At 37.5% G+C, this 21,311-nt stretch overlaps 1 protein-coding gene across 1 annotated transcript in view; it reads right to left on the bottom strand.

Annotated features, from left to right (window-relative positions):
• Nucleotides 1–226: 226 nt before the first annotated feature.
• Nucleotides 227–21,311, bottom strand: part of DNAJC12 (DnaJ heat shock protein family (Hsp40) member C12) — a 34,909-nt gene continuing 13,824 nt past the window's right edge. The window contains exons 3-5 of the mRNA XM_063103148.1: nt 12,532–12,671; nt 6,102–6,306; nt 227–694 (exon numbers count right to left, since the gene is read on the bottom strand). Coding sequence (XP_062959218.1) covers nt 600–694; nt 6,102–6,306; nt 12,532–12,671 — 440 coding nt within the window. The 3' untranslated portion in view covers nt 227–599. The remainder of the gene's footprint in view (nt 695–6,101; nt 6,307–12,531; nt 12,672–21,311) is intronic.

Genomic DNA, 21,311 nt, shown 5'->3' with positions numbered 1-21,311 from the left:
ATTTTCATAGTTAGAACATAATTTATAAATTTATCACTTGCTTATATAACACAAGAAATCTTGTAAAAACATATTTCCTCAAATAAGTCTTCTAAATTCACAATTATTAAATTAGAAATATCTATTAAAATTATTTTTTAAATACAGTTTAACTAAAAACTCATTTATGAACTTTGGGAAAATTATTTATTTTACTCCATGGAGTTTAAACAAGTAATTTCACATTTCATTTTAGGTCAAGAGTCAGAAAACACTTTTTGTACATCCAGCACTAGTAGAGATCATGGTATATCAATGACATATTTAAATACAGAGATCAACTTTTTAAATGGATTTCTATAAATAGCATTAACAGGAAAACACATATAATAAATCTACTCAGGATCTAAAGCCTTAATTTATGCAAATATTGGAAGAAACTAGTCTTCTGAAAATTTTCTCATTTAAACAACACACTATGAGAACAGATCCAAGATGGAGGAATCCGTTGGTAGTCAGCTATTCACAAACATGACATATAAACTTGACATTTTTAACATGTGAAGAAAGACTGCACTGGGAACGGGGTTGCTCCTCCTCTTTTATGGAGCAGGGACATTTCATATTTCGTAGTTTCTGAACTTCCTCAGGAGTTCTGAAGGAGCATCCCCAGACCAGCGGAAACGAAGGTGCCAAGAGTTCACATCTGAAAAGCCTTTAGAAGAGAGAAAAGAAAGATTTAAAATCAGAGGTAAGAAAAAAAAAGTTAAGCTTGTAACAGTAAAACAGCTTGGGGATAAGATTTTACTGCAATAAGTAAAATGTAAGGGTAAATCTTTGCTATGAATTATTAGTATCTTACAGAAACATTATCTTAAGCAGACTCTGGAATTCTTATGAATCACTTATATTAATGAGGGGATCTCAAATGTTTAAATACTTAATAATAGAAGGAAATGTATAAATGCCTCAGTGGCAGGAATTTTGACAATTCACCAACAAAGAAATTGGAAACAACTTTCAAAAACACAGCTTTCAAAAACCTTTCAAAAAGTGAAAGGTCAATGATAAAGGATTTCTTTATGAATCCCAATAGTATTTGTATCCCAAATACAAGTAATAGAATTCCATGGTAATAAGACTTTTCTAATTATAATAAACAATGTTGTTGAAAACTAGAGAAAAAGTCATTTTTCTTCACTACTGAAGTGTAAATTGCCAAAACTACTGGCAGGCAGTTTGGCAATACTTATCAAACACACTAAAATGTATAAGATTTTGACCCAATAATTCCACTTCTAGAAATTTATCCTAAGGAGATAATAATGGATGTGCCCAAGGGTTTAACTATAAGGATCTTTATGATGATACCATTTATAAATGTTTTTTAAAAATTAAGAAACAATCTAAATCTTCAGCAAAAGAAAGCTGGCTAAAAAACTGATACAATCACTCACAATTTTTGAATATTTACTGTCATAGAAAAATGCTCATAACATATTGCTAAGTGACAGATAACAGTTTATACATTCTTAAATCCACTATTTACATGAATATCATTTATGCAAAATTTTTTTAAAGTCTAAAAAAAGGTGCACCAAAATGTTAATAGTAGTTATCCCCAGAAGTTGGAATAGATGTGGTTTTCATTTTTTATACCTTTTTTTTCTGCTTACTTTTTTTTTCCTTCAATAAACAAGTATGCTTTGTGTCTTTTTTGTGTTTATGATATTGCTAATAAAAAAGCAGGTTACAGAATAATATATAAAATATGCTTCCATTGATATTTGAAAATAAAATTTAAATATCTACTCAGGAAAAATATACACAAAATAATTAACAATGGTTATCTCATGAAAACAGGATGTGTTTGCTCTTTTCTAAGAATTACCTGAGAAAACAAATCTCAAGAATTTCCATTTGGGAAAAAAGCAAAAAGGAAATTTTTTCTGACAACCTGTAATTGAAACTCACTCACAAAATATGTACAGTATGATCCTCTTAGTTTTAGGTATACTAATATAAATGAAAATATACCAAGATATCAATAATAGATATTTCCTTAGGTGATAAGATTATGAGTTGTACTTTCTTCCTTTTACTTGACCATATTTCTTGCATTTCTATAGTAAGTAAATGCCACTTCTGTAGTTTTAAAAAGATGTAGTTTCTAGTTTGTGTTCCTCTAGAAATAAATACGCAGACAAGAATTTGAATCAAACTGGCTAATTTGGGAGGTGATCCCAGGAGGTGGAGGAACGGGGAAGGCAACCAAATCTAAAAAAGGTACATTATCAAATAAGTTACCACCATGAGTGACTGGAGCTTGATGCCACTGGGAAACCCTTGGAGAAAATATAAAAACCCCTTGGAGTTATCCCAGGTGAGAGGTGAAGGAACTGGGCAATTTAGCCTCCCACTCCCATTTAGTATAGTCTGATGGCGGCATCCGAAGGGAATTTACTCCCTCGCACTTACTGCCTGCTCATTAGCTGCCAAGCAGGCTCCACTGGCAGAGAAAGCCCTATGGCAAAGAGTCACAGTGTTTGTGTTACAGGCCATAGGGCTGGCAATGCCTGGAACGGTAGGTGCCTAGGGTATATGGCAGCACTCCAACAGCATCTGCTACATTTGAATTTTTTTGTTTGTTTGTTTACTCCAGGATGTTACACAAAACTATTTGATTCGAGAATTGTATTTACCAGAAGGTGTATTTATTGCATATTTAAACAGAAAGAAAGTAAAAGTGACATTGTTCTGCACACCAGTTTTCAGGGGCTGTGATCCATGTTTTACTAGTTGCAATGAAGGGTCAGAATGTGATGGGGACTGTCTGGCGGCTGCTCATCAGAGAAAAGGCATCAAAAGGCAAACTTGACAGTAAGTACCAAGCACTGCTTGAGGGAATTAACAAACATGTTGAAAAGTAATATATGAGAAGCCACTCAGGGCTTGGTAAAGCTGACATGAATAATATTCCTTAAATACTGATGCATAAAAATTTACACTAATAAAATGAAATTATAAATAATCATGCAACTGCATTTTGATATATCAAACTCCATCTTTAAGGCACTCCTCAGAAGAGCCGATAACATCTTAAACAGCATTAAGAAATACAGTACTAGTAAATTCAGCCTTTGGCAGAATTTCATAACTCGTCTTCAACAATAGCTTCTCAGAACAATGATCCTTCCCTCCTGTCACCCCCTGAACTTCATTCTTAACCACAATAAGAGCATACACGTCACAGTGTGAGGACATCAAAACTGGCACCACAATCTGTTCTGAGTAAATTATTTACAAAGAAAACAGCATCAGTTTGGTTAAGACAACTAAAATGGAGCTGAGAGGCCACCTCAGCTTGAGCTTCAAGGCATGTCTTAGCTTGATATTTTTGCTGAACTTTTCTCCACCCAGCCACATTACCTTTGCATGCAGCCAATCACAGCAGCCAAACTTCGACTGCCAACTCATCACACCATGCCCCAATAAGGCAAATGCTGAGCTATAACCAAACAGGTTGCTTCTGGATATCACTTCCTTTTCTCTGGCTATAAATATGACTCGCACATGTGGTGGGATCAGGCATTCTGAACCATTTTTGGTTCAGACTGCTGCCTGATTGTAGAATTGCAATAAAAGCCAACTAAGATCTATAAAACTAGACTTGTCATAATTTTGTTTTTTAACATCATGATATATCTACACTGTGGAACAGTATTAACTGTTAAAAAGAATGAGTTCATTCTGAATATAAGTATCTAAGGAGACGTCCCATAATAATAAAAGCTAACACTAAAAAAGTGTTGACCGTGTGCCTGGCACTGGTCTGAATATTTTACGTCTATTAAGTTATTTACTCCTTAAAAAAAAAAAAACCTTACAAGGTACACACAATATTTTGAACATTATATGAAGAAGAAAACTCAGACACAGGTTAACTAGCCTGCCCAAGGTCACACAATTCATCAGTCGAAAACTGGAATCTGGCTCTCGGGTCTGCACTCTTAACCCCTGTGTAACACAAAGGAATGTGCACAGTATAACGCCCTTTATTTTTAAAGCTCTCACAAGTATACATTTACTTATATACACTTGTACTAGCATTGAGAACAGTGTGGAAGGAAACACATGTAAGCATAGGTGGTGGTTACTTCAGGAAGCAGGAGCCCAGAAGGATAAGAGACAGGGGTGGAACCTAAGTTATTGTCTGTATATGATGCTTTGAATTTTTAATAAGCCCATATTTCTTTTCTGTTTTTTTTTTTTGTTTTTTTTTTTCCTTTTCAATATCTGGATAACTATTTTTAAAAAGAAAGAAAGGGGGCCGCCCCGTGGCTCACTTGGGAGAGTGCGGCACTGGTAGCACCGAGGCCGCGGGTTCGGATCCTATATAGGGATGGCCGGTGCACTCACTGGCTGAGCGCGGTGCAGACAACACCGTGCCGAGGGTTGTGATCCCCTTACCGGTCGGAAAAAAAAAAGGAAAGAAAATTTCAGACTGGCCAGTTAGAGCTGACTCAGTAGAGCATGGTACTGATAACACCAAGGTCAAGGGTTTGGATCCCATATGTCCAGCCACCAAAAAAAAAAGAAAGAAAGAAAGAAAGAAAAGAAAATTCCATAGAATCTTATGAGAAGGGCTTAAGTGGGGCCTTAGCATCATGCCTGAGTCTCTAAAGTGTCCAACCCCAACCCCAACCCCACTTCCAATTCTGCTAAACTCAGATTTGGTCTGAAACCGACAGGAAGAACAGAACTGAACATTCCCAGTCTAAGAGAAGGAACATCTGCATGTTTGCCTCCGTTGATGTTGGTCAGGGAGGCAGTGTTTGTCCACATGTGTTTGCTTAAATCCCTGTTTCTCTGAAATTCAGGCTTCTGCTTTGATCAGTTTGTTATATTATAACCATTTCCAGTTATGAGACTGATGCAATCAATGTGAGGACTCTACAGAGGTCTCTTGGGTAACCAGCAGAGACACATGAATCAAACTCTAAGAATCTTCAATCCCACCTAGAAGAGAACACGCAAAAGTTCTCCCCCCAAAAAGACTTAAAGTGACCATTTCTAGAGAGGCTATAATTCATCACCAGCTATCTAATTATCTTTTGGGGTACAAGTATTCAAAGGTATTCAGGACCTTCTACTTAAAGACTAAATTCTAATAGAGTGCTTCATCACAACACTGAGACTCGACAAGTAAGAATTTGGGAGATAGTTACAGGTGTGTATATAACACACCTAAACTAGATAAACACAGTTGGATGGATGGCTAGATAGATGGCTAAAGAAATGTTAATAATAGCTAACATTTACTCAGGGCCTGCTATAGGTGAATCACTGTGCTAAGCATTTTGCATGGATCTCCCCTTTTAGTCCTCATGTTAACTGTATGAGAAGATAGTACCATAATCCCTATTTTATAGATGAGGAAACTGAGGCCTACAAAAGTTAAGGAAATTTTGCCAAGTAATACAGACAATAAGTGGTAGAGCTAGGATGTGAACTCAGTGTAGCTTGGGAGCCAGGAACTGAACCTCTATAATACTCTGATTCAGAATGTCTGTAGAGATACTTATCATCTCACAATAGTGCTGTGCCTTAGAACGCAGACTGAAGGCACACTGCCTTCGTTCTGACCCCTTCCCTGCCACATGCAAGCAGTATAGGCTTGAGCAAATTACTCAACCTCCCCAGGTTTCAGTTTTCTCATCTGTAAAATGAGAATATTGGTACCAACCTCACAAGCTTGTAGTAAGAATTAAATGAGAATTAAATAAGTTAACATATGTGAAATTAATATTAAATGAGATAATAGATGTAAAGTAATATATGTAAAGAGTATTCTTGTGCATAGTAAACATTCAATAAATGTTAGTGTTATTTCAGTAAAGCAGAAGTACTCTGAGAAATGCCTCAAGGTTTCCTTTGTGAGCAACGTATGTATCTTCTAGTTGCTGTGTCAATGCTAAGTATCTTTTAAGATACTAAACCAATTCTTAAATTTGGCACTACTGTGCAGATTGGAAAAGGTTGAAAATAAATTCAATATAAACCAAGATCTTTAATTTTCGAACTTCTCCATTTGGCAAAGCTATATATATAACACGACTTACCTGGAGAATCTGGATTTTGTGGAAAGACTGACTTCTCCAGGGGCTCAGATTCTTTTTGCTTCATTTCCTCTGTGGTTGAAGCCAGTTCCTCTTTCTTTATTTCTCTTTGCTCATTCCATTCTTCATTTTCAGTCTTGTTGGTGGGAGTTTGGTCACATTCTTCCAGCATCAGGTCTTTTTTACTTCTGACAACCCAGTGCATTGACTAAATTAATTAAAAGTAGAGAGATAAGTATTCAATCAATATTATATGATTTTCTATATTTAAAGTACAATATGAGGTAACACATGGCCTACCATTTAGTGACTAACAGAATGTTAGACTTGACTATTAACAATATATTCATCAATTAATCCAGATACTAATTAATCCAAATATTATTTAATTAATCATCACTGATTTGGAAGATTAATGTTATAAGAAGTCCATATCATGGTACAGAGCAAAGGGAACAGCATCAGGGAGGTTCGAAGAATGAGGTGGTTCCTTAGAAAATTAAACACAGAGTTACTGTATGACCTAACAATTCTATTCATAGATATATACCCAAAAGAATTAAAAACAGGTGTTCAAAGAAAAACTTGTATACAAATGTTCATAGCAGTATTATTCACAATAGCCAAAAGTTAGAAACAATCCAAATGTTCATCAGATGATGAATGGGTAAACAAAAACACAGTATATACATACAATGAAATATTAGTTATCTATAAAAAAGGAAAGGAGTGCTGATACATGCTACAACTTGGATGAACCATAGTTGTGACCTTTCCTCCCAGCAACAATCAACACAGCACAGCAAATATTAGAATTCTGGATCACACATCTTCTCTTTAATAAAACTCATTGCATAAAGCAGGAATTCAATCAGTATTTACTGTGAATATTTGTCTTAATTTTAAGTGGATTCACTTTAGGTGAACTTTTTCAAGTCTGGTTATCCTCAAATAACAAGTACTTTTTTAAAAAATTTATTTGAAATAATTTCTTTCTTTCTTTCTTTCTTTATTTTGAATATTCATGAGATACAAAGCTGATTGTCTCCCCTCCTGCTCATGATGTGGGGGCCAGATTCATATTGGGGACATACCCATTACCAGAAATTGCTTTTGTACCCTTTGTCCCTTTCCAATTATCCCCCAACCTCCCTCCCCTTCCCCCTCCCCCTCTCCCCTCAACTTCAATTTGTAGCCCTAGGAATGTTCCCTCCCTCTGTTGGATCTTGGGACTACTGTGGTCTTTCTTTCCTGCCTTCCTTTCTCTCTTAGCTCCTACATATGAGTGAGCACATGAGGTAAACAACAAGTACTTTCTAGATACGTTTCCTTTTTTTTTTTTTCAAAGGACTGTGTGTGATGTGTATGTGTATTTTACACAGAAGGTTTCTGAAAGGAAACACAAGAAATTACAATGGAGGCTATTTCTGAGAGGGGGGAGTAGAACTGGGGTCTGGAATAAAAATAGACTGATTTTTTTATTACATATTTTATTGTTCTATTTTGATTTTGTAACAATATTGTGTTAGTTTTATTATATTTTTAATTTATAATTTTAAAAATCAGGAAACATCCATCAACAGTGTTGGGCATTGTCCATTGACTTCTGGTATAACTTTTATACTTTTAAACAAAAGGACCAAAACCCTTGAAAACTCTTTCTAGAAACCTGATACACAAGAATTGTGCCCAATATGCTCGGTGGTGGTCCTTTGCCCAGTGATTGAATTGTGTGATTTTGTCTACGTAACTCTGGCTGCTCATGGTGGGATTGGGGGGGGGGGGTTAGAAATGGGTCTTCTAATAGATTTTGTTAGATAAGGGAAACTGAGGAATGAAGGTATCAGACAGAGTTACTTTTCACCATACACCCTTTTGTATCTTTTTCATTTTGTGTCCCATATATGTAGTTCCTATTAAAAAATTAAAAATTAGCTGGATGCAAGGAAGAATTAATAAATGCATACAGAGTGAGAAAGATTGTGAGCCTGCAGTGTCAAGAAATATTTCAAGTAGAATAATTAGCTCTGGCATCAACCAAAGTAATTAACATAATTGTTTCTTGAAACCTCATCTGGATATTGTGGGAAGCTATTCCTGAAATGCTAATAAGCAGTACTACCTCTATTACCAAAAACCCAAGGAAAACCCATAAGCCATATATTTAGGGAAGTTTAAAACCCAGAATAAATTATTTTTCTGATATTCAGCACATTGTTTTCCTGTGTTGCAAAAACAAAATAGGGAAAAGCATAGCAAAGACACAAAATCAAACCAAAACACTGATTTTCTGAAGTTCAAGGCTAACTGAATAAGTTCAGAAGTGGTGACATTTAGAAACTGTGCCACAGACCACAGAGGGGCTGCAGCCTCTGCTACTCATGTGCTGCATGTCATAAGGGGCATCTTGTTTTTCATCTCAGAGAACTTCTTTCCAGAAAGTCTGAACTATCTTATAATTCTGGGGTTTCCAACTCCTGCTTGAGGGCTCTACTTTATTGACCAATTTAAAGAAATCAACAGAGGGAGGAAGCGGCTAAGTAGGAAACAGGAGAAGCACCTCGCCAAGAAGGGAGAGTTCAAAGGGGTAAAATGCCTTCTTAGAATCTTTTTTTTTTTTTTAAATATGATTTTTGTTTGGTTGGTTGGTTTTTCGTGGCTGGCCAGTACAGGGATCTGAACCCTTTGACCTTGATGTTATAACACCATGCTCTAACCAACTGAGCCAACCAGCCAGCCCCTTCTTAGAATCTTTAAATAAATCTATTGTGGAGCAACTCATTTCTTCAGTAGCATGGACATCAGTAAAAATGACAAGTAATAGTTGATAGAGACTAAGGGGGAGACTAGGAAGGGGAGGGTCTGTACAGCAAAATAACGAACTATACAAGGCAGAAAATAGGCATATGCATGGAGTGAACTGCCACTAAACAGACACCAAGCCTAGGTGCAAAGGCCACTAATCCTGCACTCTGTGGAATTGGTATGTTGTTATTCTGCTTTCACAATTAACTTGTTTACAAGCTTTCCTTAATGAGCCTTCTCTCTCTCTCTCTCTCTCTCTCTCTCTCTCTCTCTCTCTCTCTCTCTCTCTAGGAAGTCACTTTCTTCCATTCTGGACCTTGGTCAAAACTGGGAAGTAAAAAATTTTACGTACATACCAGTAAACATTGGGACAAATAGAAAAAAAAAATTGATTCAGATGAGCCAAGGATCAGCTGAATAACTGTGCAAAAATGACTGGCTATTTTTGTCCTGGACCACCGTCAGGGAATTTTTTACTTGCCTGGGTGATTTCTGATCTGCTTTTGGATAACATCCATTTAGGACAGATTGACTTTTCGACAGGCCCAGAAGGTGCTGAATTACACACTGTTTACCATCTGGCTGGGGAAACTGTGGCCATGTGGGCATAATATGAAGCTTCCCTAGTAATCTGTGGGCAGCTGGACTCAACCCAAGGACACCTCCGCCAGCTGGGAACCCAGAAACAGTCCATAAACAAATAGGTCCACGTGGGAGTGACTGGCAGCCCCAACAAGCCCTTCCAGAAGCAGTCAATTTGTCAAACAACCAATTCACCAAAAATGTGTTTCTATTAACTCTATATAATAACATTTATAGCATTGATGAGGTATGGAACAAGTTTAATAGTTTATGAGAATTTTTCTCAGTGCTTTATTTTGACAGTGGCTTTGCTGCAACCATTTCCCCACAGCTGTCCTCAAGTAATTCTGCCATATATTTTGGAGCTCGAGGAGAGTCATCTATACCCTGGATCCGTATGGGTAAAACCACTTAGCATGACAAGAATGAATTTCCCTTTCTTTGAAAGGTATCTGTTTTCAAGTTATCCCAGGATCCCAAAGGCCATGGTTACTGAAGCCTTCACCTCATATCCCTTTTTATAAACCAACACCACATGTCTAAATTTAAATTTCCAACATATTCATTGGCTTGGGCAAATTCTTAAAATATTTTTACAAATTAAACTATCAGGAGGAACTTCTAAATAGGAAAAGAAAAATAAATAGCTAGTGAAGAACTCACAGAGACTTGGTGTAGGGAAAAAAATACCAGTTACTGTTTCATCAGTCATGGATGACAGAAATGTGTCACCCTGAAGCTATGGCTCATCTGAGGAATTCTCCCAAAGGAGATTTCCACGCTGTGATCCTGTGTATGATGCTGCAAAAGCACATTCTAACTTGCGGTGTCTTGTAGTTAAGGGAACCAATACTGCTCCCAGCGAGTGTTTATCCTTTATGAGGGATTATACTACCTAAATAAAAAGCAGAAACAAAGGGCCGATGATGTGAAGGAAAGGGATTTTGTGACATGTAACAATCTATAAATGTGCGATCCAAGTGTGTTTTAGATAAATGTCACCTGAAATTCAAATCCTGAAGTTATAACCATTTCATTATCAGAATGGCATATGTAACATAACTAACCCAAACACCCTAATGGTGATGTTTATCTACAAAAGGGTAGACAATGATCTATTAGGGGATGAACAATGTTAGGTATGATCATTGTTATTAATTTCTCTAAAGCAGTGAATGTGATAAGATGAACAAATTACATACACACAGAGAAAAGGCAACAATTAAAATGTTACAGAGAGAGGTGAAGATCTCTCATGCAGAAGTCACTGTGCAGATTAGAACAAAAGAAATGAGAGCAAATTTGCAGAAAGTCTATCAAATAAGGGATAGAACAGGTAAATCTTGGACTAGGGGATTCAAAGTCCACTGAGGAAGAGAAACAAAGTGAGGTCAGAAACAAGTTTTTGCTCATAGAAGACTGTGCAAGAAAAAATATCACTGCTGATTTAAAGCGGAGAGACAGGCATCTCATCACTTTTGTGCCACTAACATAAATAGGAAACAAATGCTAGCCCAGCATTCTACCTCAACTTTGCTGACAAGACAAATGATGCAGCCAGTAAGATCTAAAATATAATTATTGTAAGACTTCAAACAGTTCATAGTTAAGCTAAACTCAAAGCATAAATGATGTGTTTGGAGACTAGAAATTAGTATTTAAAGGAACTATGTTGGCAATATAAATTAAAGCAGGGATTTGGAAAAAAGTTTTTGAAAAATCCACAGCTAACTTGATATTAGCAGTTAAAAATTAAGTGACAGAGTTGAGAGGATCATCCAGAAAAATGAACTGTAAATCAGAAGGTATTACAATAGCAAGGATCACTAATTCAGTTGCAGTTACAGTGTGTCATACTAAAGAGACTGGAAATAAAGTTATGAAGAGTCAGTAAACAATGTTTATTTAGCCTGTGTCACCAGAAATTTTGGAAATACAGTACACAATGGAAAAGAAAAAACTCTTATTTTTGAACAGATGAAGTTAAGTCACTATCTTTCAAAAAGATTTCCTTTAGTTATCTGTGCATATACACAATAATCATATGGTTAGTCAGTAATTCATAAGTAATTAACCCACCTTAAACAAATCCATATGAATATGCATACACTGCATTCCAAACTTAAATGCAGAAAAAAGTTTCCACTTTATGTCGAGTGGCTTTAACTGTCTAGTCTGAGAGTTATGCATTGCTCCTCCCCATTATTACAGGCCTTTTATAAACAATTTGCTCAGTCTTCTTAAAAGAAAAACTGTGAAGAAGGAAATCTAAATATAACCCTGAAAGGCTGTGATTTAAGAGATGTGAATCACTTTATAGACTGATTCTAACGTTTCCCTACTGATTTCTAATGTCATAGAAAAGTGGTCCAACGGAAGGAAACTGAGAAATAAATCATGCCTAAGAATGTATAAACCTTTAAAATTACATTTATATAAAGTCCAATGTAAACAAAATAAAAATATAACTGTATTATAGTGATATAATTACAGTGATATAACTGTAATAGTTGTTTTGATGTGTAGTTTTTCTGATGACATGAAGAAAGATAACACAATGGTTTTAAAAGTCCAACAATTCTTTCACCATCTTTTACCAGAATGTGTAACAGGAATCATTTACAGCTTTCTTTCACTAATCAGACCTTGTTTTTCTCTGAATTTATAAGCCTTGAAAAGAGGACAAGCTGATATGAATTAAAAAGATGGAGCAGATAAATTTACTATGGTTTGAAATTCAGCAGTGTATCAGCAATTTGAGAAGCACATTTGTTAGAACTCATAAACAGCAATGTTAATGGGGAGTGTATATACTAAAACAAACACCCAAGAGACTGAAAAATGTAGTCATGGACTCTTCCAGCACTGACTCATGGCCTCAATTCTGGTGAATTTCCATTCACAGAACTTCGTGGACTCTGAGTTACACCCACACTCCACCAACGTCCTGGTCTTCTCCACTCTGCTGCCTACTGACTGCTCACGAGTCCAATCCATGAGCAGCCTTAGCTTCACAAATTCACATCACCCCCAGAGAGAAACACACCGTTTTCACCGAATCACTCAAAGCTTCCCACTGCTGGAACGGCATCGATATCTGGCTCCTCCGCCAGTGGTCATAGCGGGCTCGACTTTCTTCATTGGTCAGTATCTCCTTTGCTTTCTGCAGTTTCTGAAAAGTCTCCACTGGAAAACAAATTAAGAGATGAGCACTTTCCTCCTGGATAGCTTATTTTAAACTCCAAAACCATCAAACAGATCTCACTAGAACCATGGCTCTGCCACTTACTAGCTATGTGACCTTGGGCCAGTTTACCTAGTTAAGCTCTAGTTTCCTCATTTGTAAAGTGTATTGTAAGGACAAGAGAGAGCATGTATGTAACGTGCCTGGCTCACAGTTTATCCACTCCCTTTACTGCGCTCCAGTGTTGTACCAGGTACTGATGACACAGGTCTGAGCAAACATTATTAGTGGGAGAGATCAACATTTATAAACATTGGGAAAATATAATTTTGTCTACTAGGAAGAAAACTACCTTTTCTAGTGCTAGTTGTGAGGAAGGGTAGTGGGCCAGGCAAGAGGGACAGTATAAATGAAGACTCTAAGGCAGAAAGGAGCACAGTAATTTAGAGGAAGTAGAAATTTCCAATGTGGCTGGAGGAAACAGGGCCAGGGAGAGAAGAAGGAGGGATAGGGGAATAGAGCAGATAAGGTCTCAGTCATCCAGGGCCTTAGAGCCTTAGATGTCATGCTAAGGATTCTGGTCTGGTTTTTGTCATACAAACAATGGGAAACTGTTGGGAAGCTTTGAGTACAGTAAATAACATGGTAGGTGCTCAATAAATGGTAGCTTCATCACTGATCGATTTAACCAGATGGCATATACAATAGAAACCTTTCATGGCCCTGTTGGAAACACTTCCAAAGTCTTTTCTGCCCCTCAGTGAAGTTAAAGCTTTCTGTAGAGCAGGACATAAGATCAATATACAAAAATCAATTGTTTCTACACATTAGCAATAAACCATCTGGAAATGAATAAATTCATATAAATTCAATTTATAGTATCATCAAAAAGAATAAAATACTTAAGAAAAATTTTAACAAATGAAATACTCTTTTCATACACTAAAAACTGCAATATTGTTGAAAGAAATTAAAGACCGAGATAAATGGAAAGACACCCCATGTCCATGGATTAGAAGACTTACTATTGCTAAAATGCTAATACTCCCCAAACTGATCTACACATTCAGTATAATCTCTATCAAAATCCCAGTTGCCTTTTTTTTTTTGCAGAAATAATCAAGCTGGTCCTAAAATCCATATACAAATGCAGGGAACCCAGAATAGTCAAAACAATCTCAAAAAATAAGACAGTTGGAGGACTCGTACTTCTTAATTTCAAAACTTACTACAAAGCTGCAGTAATGAAAACAGTACAGTACTGACATAAGGACAGACATATAGGTAAATGGAATAGAATTGAGAATCCAGAAATAAACCTTCACATTTAGTCAGCTGATTTTCTACAAAAGTGCCAAGACAATTCAATTGGGAGAGAACTCCCTTTTCAACAAATGGTTCTAGGACAACTGGATATCCAAATATAAAAGAATGAATTTGGATCCCTACCACAAACCATATACAAATATTATCTCAAAATGGATCACAGATCTAAATGTAAGAGCTAAAATTATAGAACTCTGGGCCGAGCCCGTGGCGCACTCGGTAGAGTGCTGCGCTGGGAGCGCGGCGACGCTCCCGCCGCGGGTTCGGATCCTATATAGGAGTGACCGGTGCCGGTCACGAAAAAATGACAAAAAAAAATAATAATAAAATAAAATAAAATTATAGAACTCTGAGAAAAAACATAGTAGTAAATCTTTGGGAACTCAAATTAGGCAATGATTCCTTAGATTGACATGAAAAGCACAAGCAACAAAAGAAAAAGTAGAAATTGGACTACATCAAAATTAAAACTTTGGTGCTTCAAAGCATGTCATCAAGAAAGTGAGAAGACCAACCACCAAAAAAAAGAAGAGAAAAGAAAAGAAAGTGAAAAGATAACTCATGGAATGGGAAAAAATATTTGCGAATCATAGACTTGATAAGGTACTTTTAAATAAAATTTATAGGATGCTACTGGTTTGGACTGAGCTCCTGCACTAAACCTAATAGACCAAAATAGAGTCGCTCATGCTAAAGTTCCACATCACCAAGGCAAAATTAAATCGTTTATCTGAACTTCCAAGAAATCAGGAGAAAAAGAGATAAGAGCCAAATCCCCAAACAAGCCAGTTTTAGCTGGCATGGTGAAGAAGTTTTCTCTGCTTTAATTATACAAAGAAAGCAACTTTGAAACAACCAATCTGCTTTTTGTTCTCTGTTTCTGCTTTCCTCGGCCCTTTTCTTTCTAAAAATCAACTTCCTCTGCTCAGCTCACTGGAACACTCAATCCACATTATAGAATGAAATATTGCCTGATTCTAGAATCGCAATAAAAGCCAATTGAGATATTTAAACTAAACTTGTAATTTTGTCTTTTGACAAAATTTTTTTAATTTATAAAGAACTCACACAACTCAATAATAATAAGACAAATAACCCAATAACAAAATGAACAAAGGGCTTAAACAGACATTTCTCCAAAGAAGATAGCCAATAAGCACATGAAAAGATGTTCAACATCATTAGTCATCGGGGAAGTACAAATCAAAACCACAGTGAGATACCACTTCATACTTACTAGGATGGCAGAAATAAAAAGACAGATAATAACAAGTATTGGCAAGGATGTGCAGAAATTGGAACCCCCATACATGGCAGGTGGGAATGTAAAACAGTGTAATCACTTTGAAAAACAGTTTGGCAGTTCCTCAAAATGTGAAACAGAGTTAACACACGACCCAACAATTTCAATCCTATGTATATATCCATAACAATTGAAAACATACATCCACACAAAAACTTGTATATGATAGCAGCATTATTCATAATAGCCCCAAAATGGAAACAACCCAAATGCCCATCAACTGGTGAATGCATAAATAAAATGTGGTATATCCCTCTAAAGGAATTATCATTCAGCCATAAAAAGGAATAAAATACTGAAACATGCTACAACATGGATAAGTCTTAAAAACATCATGCTAAATGAAAGAAGCCAGTCAAAAAAGGCTACATATTGTGTGATTCTATCTATATTAAACATACAGAATAGGCATTGCCGGAGACCAGCTCCAGTCGAGTTGTGGGTATCCGAAAAGGGAGAGGGAGGGTCGGCGAAAATAACAAACACAGACAGAGACCTCAGTGCATCAGTATGCACGTTCTCTCTCTGCTGCACGTTCTCTCTCTGCGGGCTGTCAGCGTGTTGCAGCTGGAGCCACCTTAAAGCCAAGAAAACTGCAACTCAAAAATCAATTGAATAAAAGCATCCTGTAAATTTATCCTTGTAAAACCAAAAATATATAATCTATATGATGAATTAAATAAATTGTAGGAAAAATTTTTATGAAATTGTTGGAAAACCAAATCTACAAATTTCTGACAAAATATGGGGCTATAATCTGTAACTGCATGTTTTAGCTCTTTAAATAACTTGCAGGGTAATGGCTCCCATCTAGGCTCATTCCCCTCATAAGACACAGGAGAAAAAGAGAAATCGCCTTCTTTTTGAGCCTGTTTTATTGATCTTTGAAAGCCAATCTCCCCAAGTTCTTTTTCGAAAAAGGATGATGAAGAAAAAATTTACTAGGAGGCCATTTTTCTTGATGATATTTAGTTGCCTCCTCATCTAACTTTTCCTGTTCTTTAGGGGTTAAAGGATCATCATTAGAGTCATCAGTTCTTTCCTTATCCAGTGGGTTATTAGATGTTAACTTGAGCTTTTGCTTAGAAGCTGCAACCGGGAATAAGCTATCTGGGGATCCCTAAATTGGTCCCTTCTTGTCCGACAGCAAGGGAGCTCTCTCTTGAGGATTATCACCCGGTGCAGTAAATTCATTTACATTGAATGCCTGCCTCAATGCACTCCAAATAGAAAAAAGCAGAGACCGGCATATTAGCTCCTCCATGGCTTTGATGCTATTGTCTTGTGTTATTTTTTTACCTGATTTCAAGTTTTTAAATTTAATGTTCCTTTATCAGGAAACCATGGACTAACCTCCTGTACAAACGACAAAAACTCAGCCAACTGCAGCTTGCTAGTGTGTTAAAGAATGTCAATATATAGGCTGCTGTTCTTAGACGGGGAATTTTCCATTGTTCTTCCTCCGCCTAGGCTCTAAACTTCTCAAAAGTTCTGATTATTCGTCCCCTCACTTACCCGGCACCCACTCGCCAGGGGGTCTGCAGCACCCTAGGACGAAGGCCGACCTCCCCTGAAGGCGACAACCTTTATACTTACCCTAATTCAGACTGGAGCTGGTCTCCGGCAAAATGGCGCCCAACATGGGGAGCGAATTATGTCCTCATCAGATACCTCGGATCCGCAATAAAGACAACACAACGAGAACTCCTAGCCTTCAAATTACAAAATAAAAAAGGGGGAGATGGCGTGGTCCACGCCAAGGCATATCTATAGAGACAGAAAGTAGCTCTGCCAGGGGCTGGGCAGGCAGGAACGGGAAGTGATGACTAAAGAGTATGAGGTTTCTTCTTGTGACGAAATGTTCTGAAATTAGTAGTGACGGTTGCACAGCACTGTGAATATACTAAAAATCATTAAAATGTACACCTTAATAGGTGAATTTTACAGTGTGTGAATTATATCTCAATACAACTGTTCTGTAAAAAAATAAAAAACTATCCCTAGAGATAATGGAAGTTTTTTATCCTGATTATGGTGGTAGTTACATGACTCTATACAGATGTTCAAATTCATAGAACTGTTTACCAAAGAAGTCAATTTTACTGTATGATAATTTTAAAAATAAAATTATTCTGGGCCGAACCCGTGGCGCACTTGGGAGAGCAGCTATGCTCCCGCCACGGGTTCGGATCCTATGTAGGAATGGCCGGTGCACTCACTGGCTGAGTACCAGTCACGAAAAAAGACAAAAAAATAAAATAAAATAAAAATAAAATTATTCTAAAAATATACCTAAAACCACACAGAAGATAACTTTTGAGAGGGCCAAAGATAGAATCATAAATGAAAAGCACTGTCCTAACAACAGTTATTTCTGAGTACCTAATCTGTGCCAGGATCTGTGCTAGACGTGGCAGAGTTCACATTTCTGTTTAAAAGGGTAAACTTTCATATGAGGGTATTATTAATATAATATGAGGGAATTATTATTATTATCCCCATTTTACAGAATCTAAAGCTGAAAAAGATTAACATAACTTGTTCAAAGCCTGTCAGACTCCTAACATGTGCTCTCCAGGCTACACCTGACCACCTTCCTGCCCCTTCCATTTTCCTGCAGTGCATGTTGTATTCTAATCCCCACCTTCTCCTCCAAATCCATCATTCATCAGTAAGATCCAGGTCTTGCCCTTGAGGAGTTCAGGGTACAGTGAGGAGACACATATGAACAAATCATTTCAATACAACATGATAAATAGAACTATAGAAGCAATACTGGTTCTTCTTGGGGAGTCAGGATGTACTTCATTAGTCTTCTATATACCTGGAGTCATTCTTGGCTCTTCTCTCTCTCTCAAATCTTATTTCCAAACAATTAGCAAACCCTGTTGGCTCTACTTTCAACATAAACCCAAGATTTGATCTCTTGTCAAAACCTCCACTGCCACCACTCTGGTCCAAGTTGCTCCTCTTCCAGCTGGATCTCCCTGTCTCTGCCTCAGTCTATTTTCTTCACAGCAGAGTGATCTTTTTTAAAATGTCACACAGTATCACTCCTCTGCTTAAAACTTCCAGTGACTTCACAGTTTTCTTAGAATATAATCCAGAAATTCTTACCATGGCTACTAGACCTGATCTCTATCCGTCTCTTCCTTCTCTGAACTAATTTCCTTCTACTCTCTCCCATTTCCCCTTGCTCCAGCCACAATCATTGTTCCTTAAGTACACCAAGCACACTCCAGACCCAGGGCCTTGGCACTTGCTGTCTCTAACAAGAACACTTTTACCCCGGCACCTAAATGGCTCACTTCCTTCAGATGTCAGCTCAGATGTCACCTTATCAGTGGGACCTTCTCTGAGCATGCTATATAAAAAGTCTGCCCTACTCCCTTTCATCAGTGCCCATCAGCCCCACTCCCTTGCCCTACTTTACTTTTCTTCATAGTACTTATCCCTGACGTTACATAGTTATTTCTTTATGATCGCTCTCCTGTCCGAGAATATGAACTCCATCTGGTCAGAGACTTGTCTCATTCTCTGCTGCATCTCTTTCTCTAGAGCAGTGTAGTTGGTGCCCAAAAACTATTCATTGAATGAATTAATAAATGAATGAATTAATGTTTCCTATTCTGAGTGTGAATATAAAGCTATTCTTATAGTGCTATTCCCTGAGCTCCAAGCACCAAAGAAATGACACGAATCCTCAAAACATTTTGTGATATAGGAACATTTGCATAATATCATTGGGAAAAACAATTAATAGTGCTTAAAATTAATTCATGAGATGTAACCAAGATCCTCTGAAACAGAAAGTGTTAGGGCATATATGCAGTCAGTACTTACAGTACCTCCACACCAATTGTGAAAATACTGAAATACTTCTGTACTCTAGTTGGTAAAGAGCTGCTCCTCCTGAGCCCCCAGCTACCAAACACCACCACTTCAAGTATTCCCCCAGCATCCAGAGATAATTACTGACATAGCAGGGCATCTCTAGGACCGTCCTCAAAAGGCGAACAGCACAGGTACCTTACAAGTCATTAACTATTTTATTTTATTTTATTTTACTTTTTGGCAGCTAGCCAGTAACTTTTAACTATTTTAATAACACCCCTGGCAGTAGTAGCAATTAATGGGTTAAAGGGGAAACTGTAAAAGATGGGGCTATTGGAAGCTACAGGAAAACAAATAAAAAGCATCTCGCCATAGTAGCTCACTCCAGTGAGCAATCCTTCCTGTTGCTGATGACAACGTATCTGTCCCATTGTATAAATGAGATGTCACTTTTTCCAACAGGAATAAAAAGCTTATTAAATTATCACCAGTTATTACAATTGCAGCGGTTGAACAATTTACCTTTTTATCCATGAGTCACCTTCTCTTGGCACATTACTGGCAACCTCACTTTCCAGAATTTCCAAGGTGAAAAAAGCCCACCTAGAATTATTCTGATGTCAATCCGTCAACAACAGGTGATAAGCGGAAAACAAAAGAGATCTTATCTTTCTTGTTATATGGCCTTTTTATTGTTCCATCCTCTTCACCACATTTAATAAAAATGAGTTTGAGTTTATATTTATTCTTTAATGTATCAGCTAATCAAATGAATCACACAAGATAAATATTTACCAGTTCTGGGAAGAGATATCTGATTTTGTAAGCTCATATGAGCAAAAGATGCTAGAACCCTTAAAAGATATTCAATTTAACTCCTGGGTGTCTTCTAAAAATACAGAAGTTCTTTTAAATTCATATTTTACAATAGAATTTGTATTATTACAGCCACAATTTAAATGTATGCCATTTACAACTGCTTGAGAAATAATAATAATATGTGAAAAGATGCTTTAAGAAAAAAATCTGGAGGAAACTACACCAGCTGTTAATAGTGGTTCTCCAGCAGAGAAAGAAAAGAGCAGACTTTCCCTTTCAACATTACTTATTACTGTTATATTGTTTTTATCCTAAGGGAAGAAAGTAATGAAGTGATTTTATTTTATTTTATTTTTTTTAGGTTTATTTAATATATTATAAATCTCATGAGATATTGGTGGGGGTTTTGGCTCTTTTTAAGTTTATTTATTTATTTGTTTGTTTGTTTGTTTGTTTATTTATTTATTTTTTACATTCTACAATGTTGTTGGGGAGCAGTAGGGGGTGAGGGGAAAGGGGAAGGAAATAGGGTGGGAGAAGGAGGAAGAAGAAAGGGCAGGGTTGAGTCCATGGCACCCCCCTCATTCCTGCAGGGGAGACCAGGGGGCTTCCGGCAGTGACTTGGTCATTGCTAAGCTGGATGCAGATGTCAGAGGGGTGTGGCTGAAGCCCTCACCTCCCCACCACCTCAGCTCAGGAGCCCAGGGAGCTTCCTGCAGTGGCTTGGTGGTTGTCACTGGGCTGGTTGCTGGTGTCAGGGGACATGGCCAAAGCCCTGGGACCCCCACCACCCTGGCTCAGGTGAGCTTGGGATGCTTCCTGCAGCTGCTCAGTGGTAATTGCTAGCTGGTTGCAGGAGTCAGTGGGACACGGCTGAGGCCCTCAGCCCCGCACCTTTGGGACTGGTTGCAGGTGCTGGGGGGCATGGTTGAGGCCCCCAGTTCTCCCCCTTCCAGGGGGAGGTTGGTAGCCCAGGGGACTTCTCGTCTTTCTAGGTTTTGTAGGTGTTCTTTGGTGATGTGAGACCCTTACTAGTTAATATCAAATTTTGTCTCTGGTCTGTGGGTATTTTGTTTTATCTTTCAGTTCTGTGTTGGATTATTTGCTGTTCCCACCACTTAAACTCTGCACTGGAACTTATTTGTTGTCCTTTGCTTACATTTTAGAACTTCCTGTGGGAAGTTCCTGTTCGTCGTCTGTGGTTGAGCTAAACTGCTGCTTTGCTGCTAATTTCCTGGGGAAGGCTTTTTGTGCAGCTCAGGTGTTAAAGGTTGATTTTATAGGTACTTCCAACTCTCGTGAGATCCAGTGCACCTGGGTTGTGTAGACACTCTGGTCTGGACCTGAGTCTTTTCAGCAA

Source organism: Cynocephalus volans, chromosome 7 (assembly GCF_027409185.1).
Source record: "Cynocephalus volans isolate mCynVol1 chromosome 7, mCynVol1.pri, whole genome shotgun sequence".
In the NCBI taxonomy this organism is placed as follows: Eukaryota; Metazoa; Chordata; class Mammalia; order Dermoptera; family Cynocephalidae; genus Cynocephalus; species Cynocephalus volans.
This window is presented reverse-complemented; position numbering and strand designations above follow the sequence as displayed.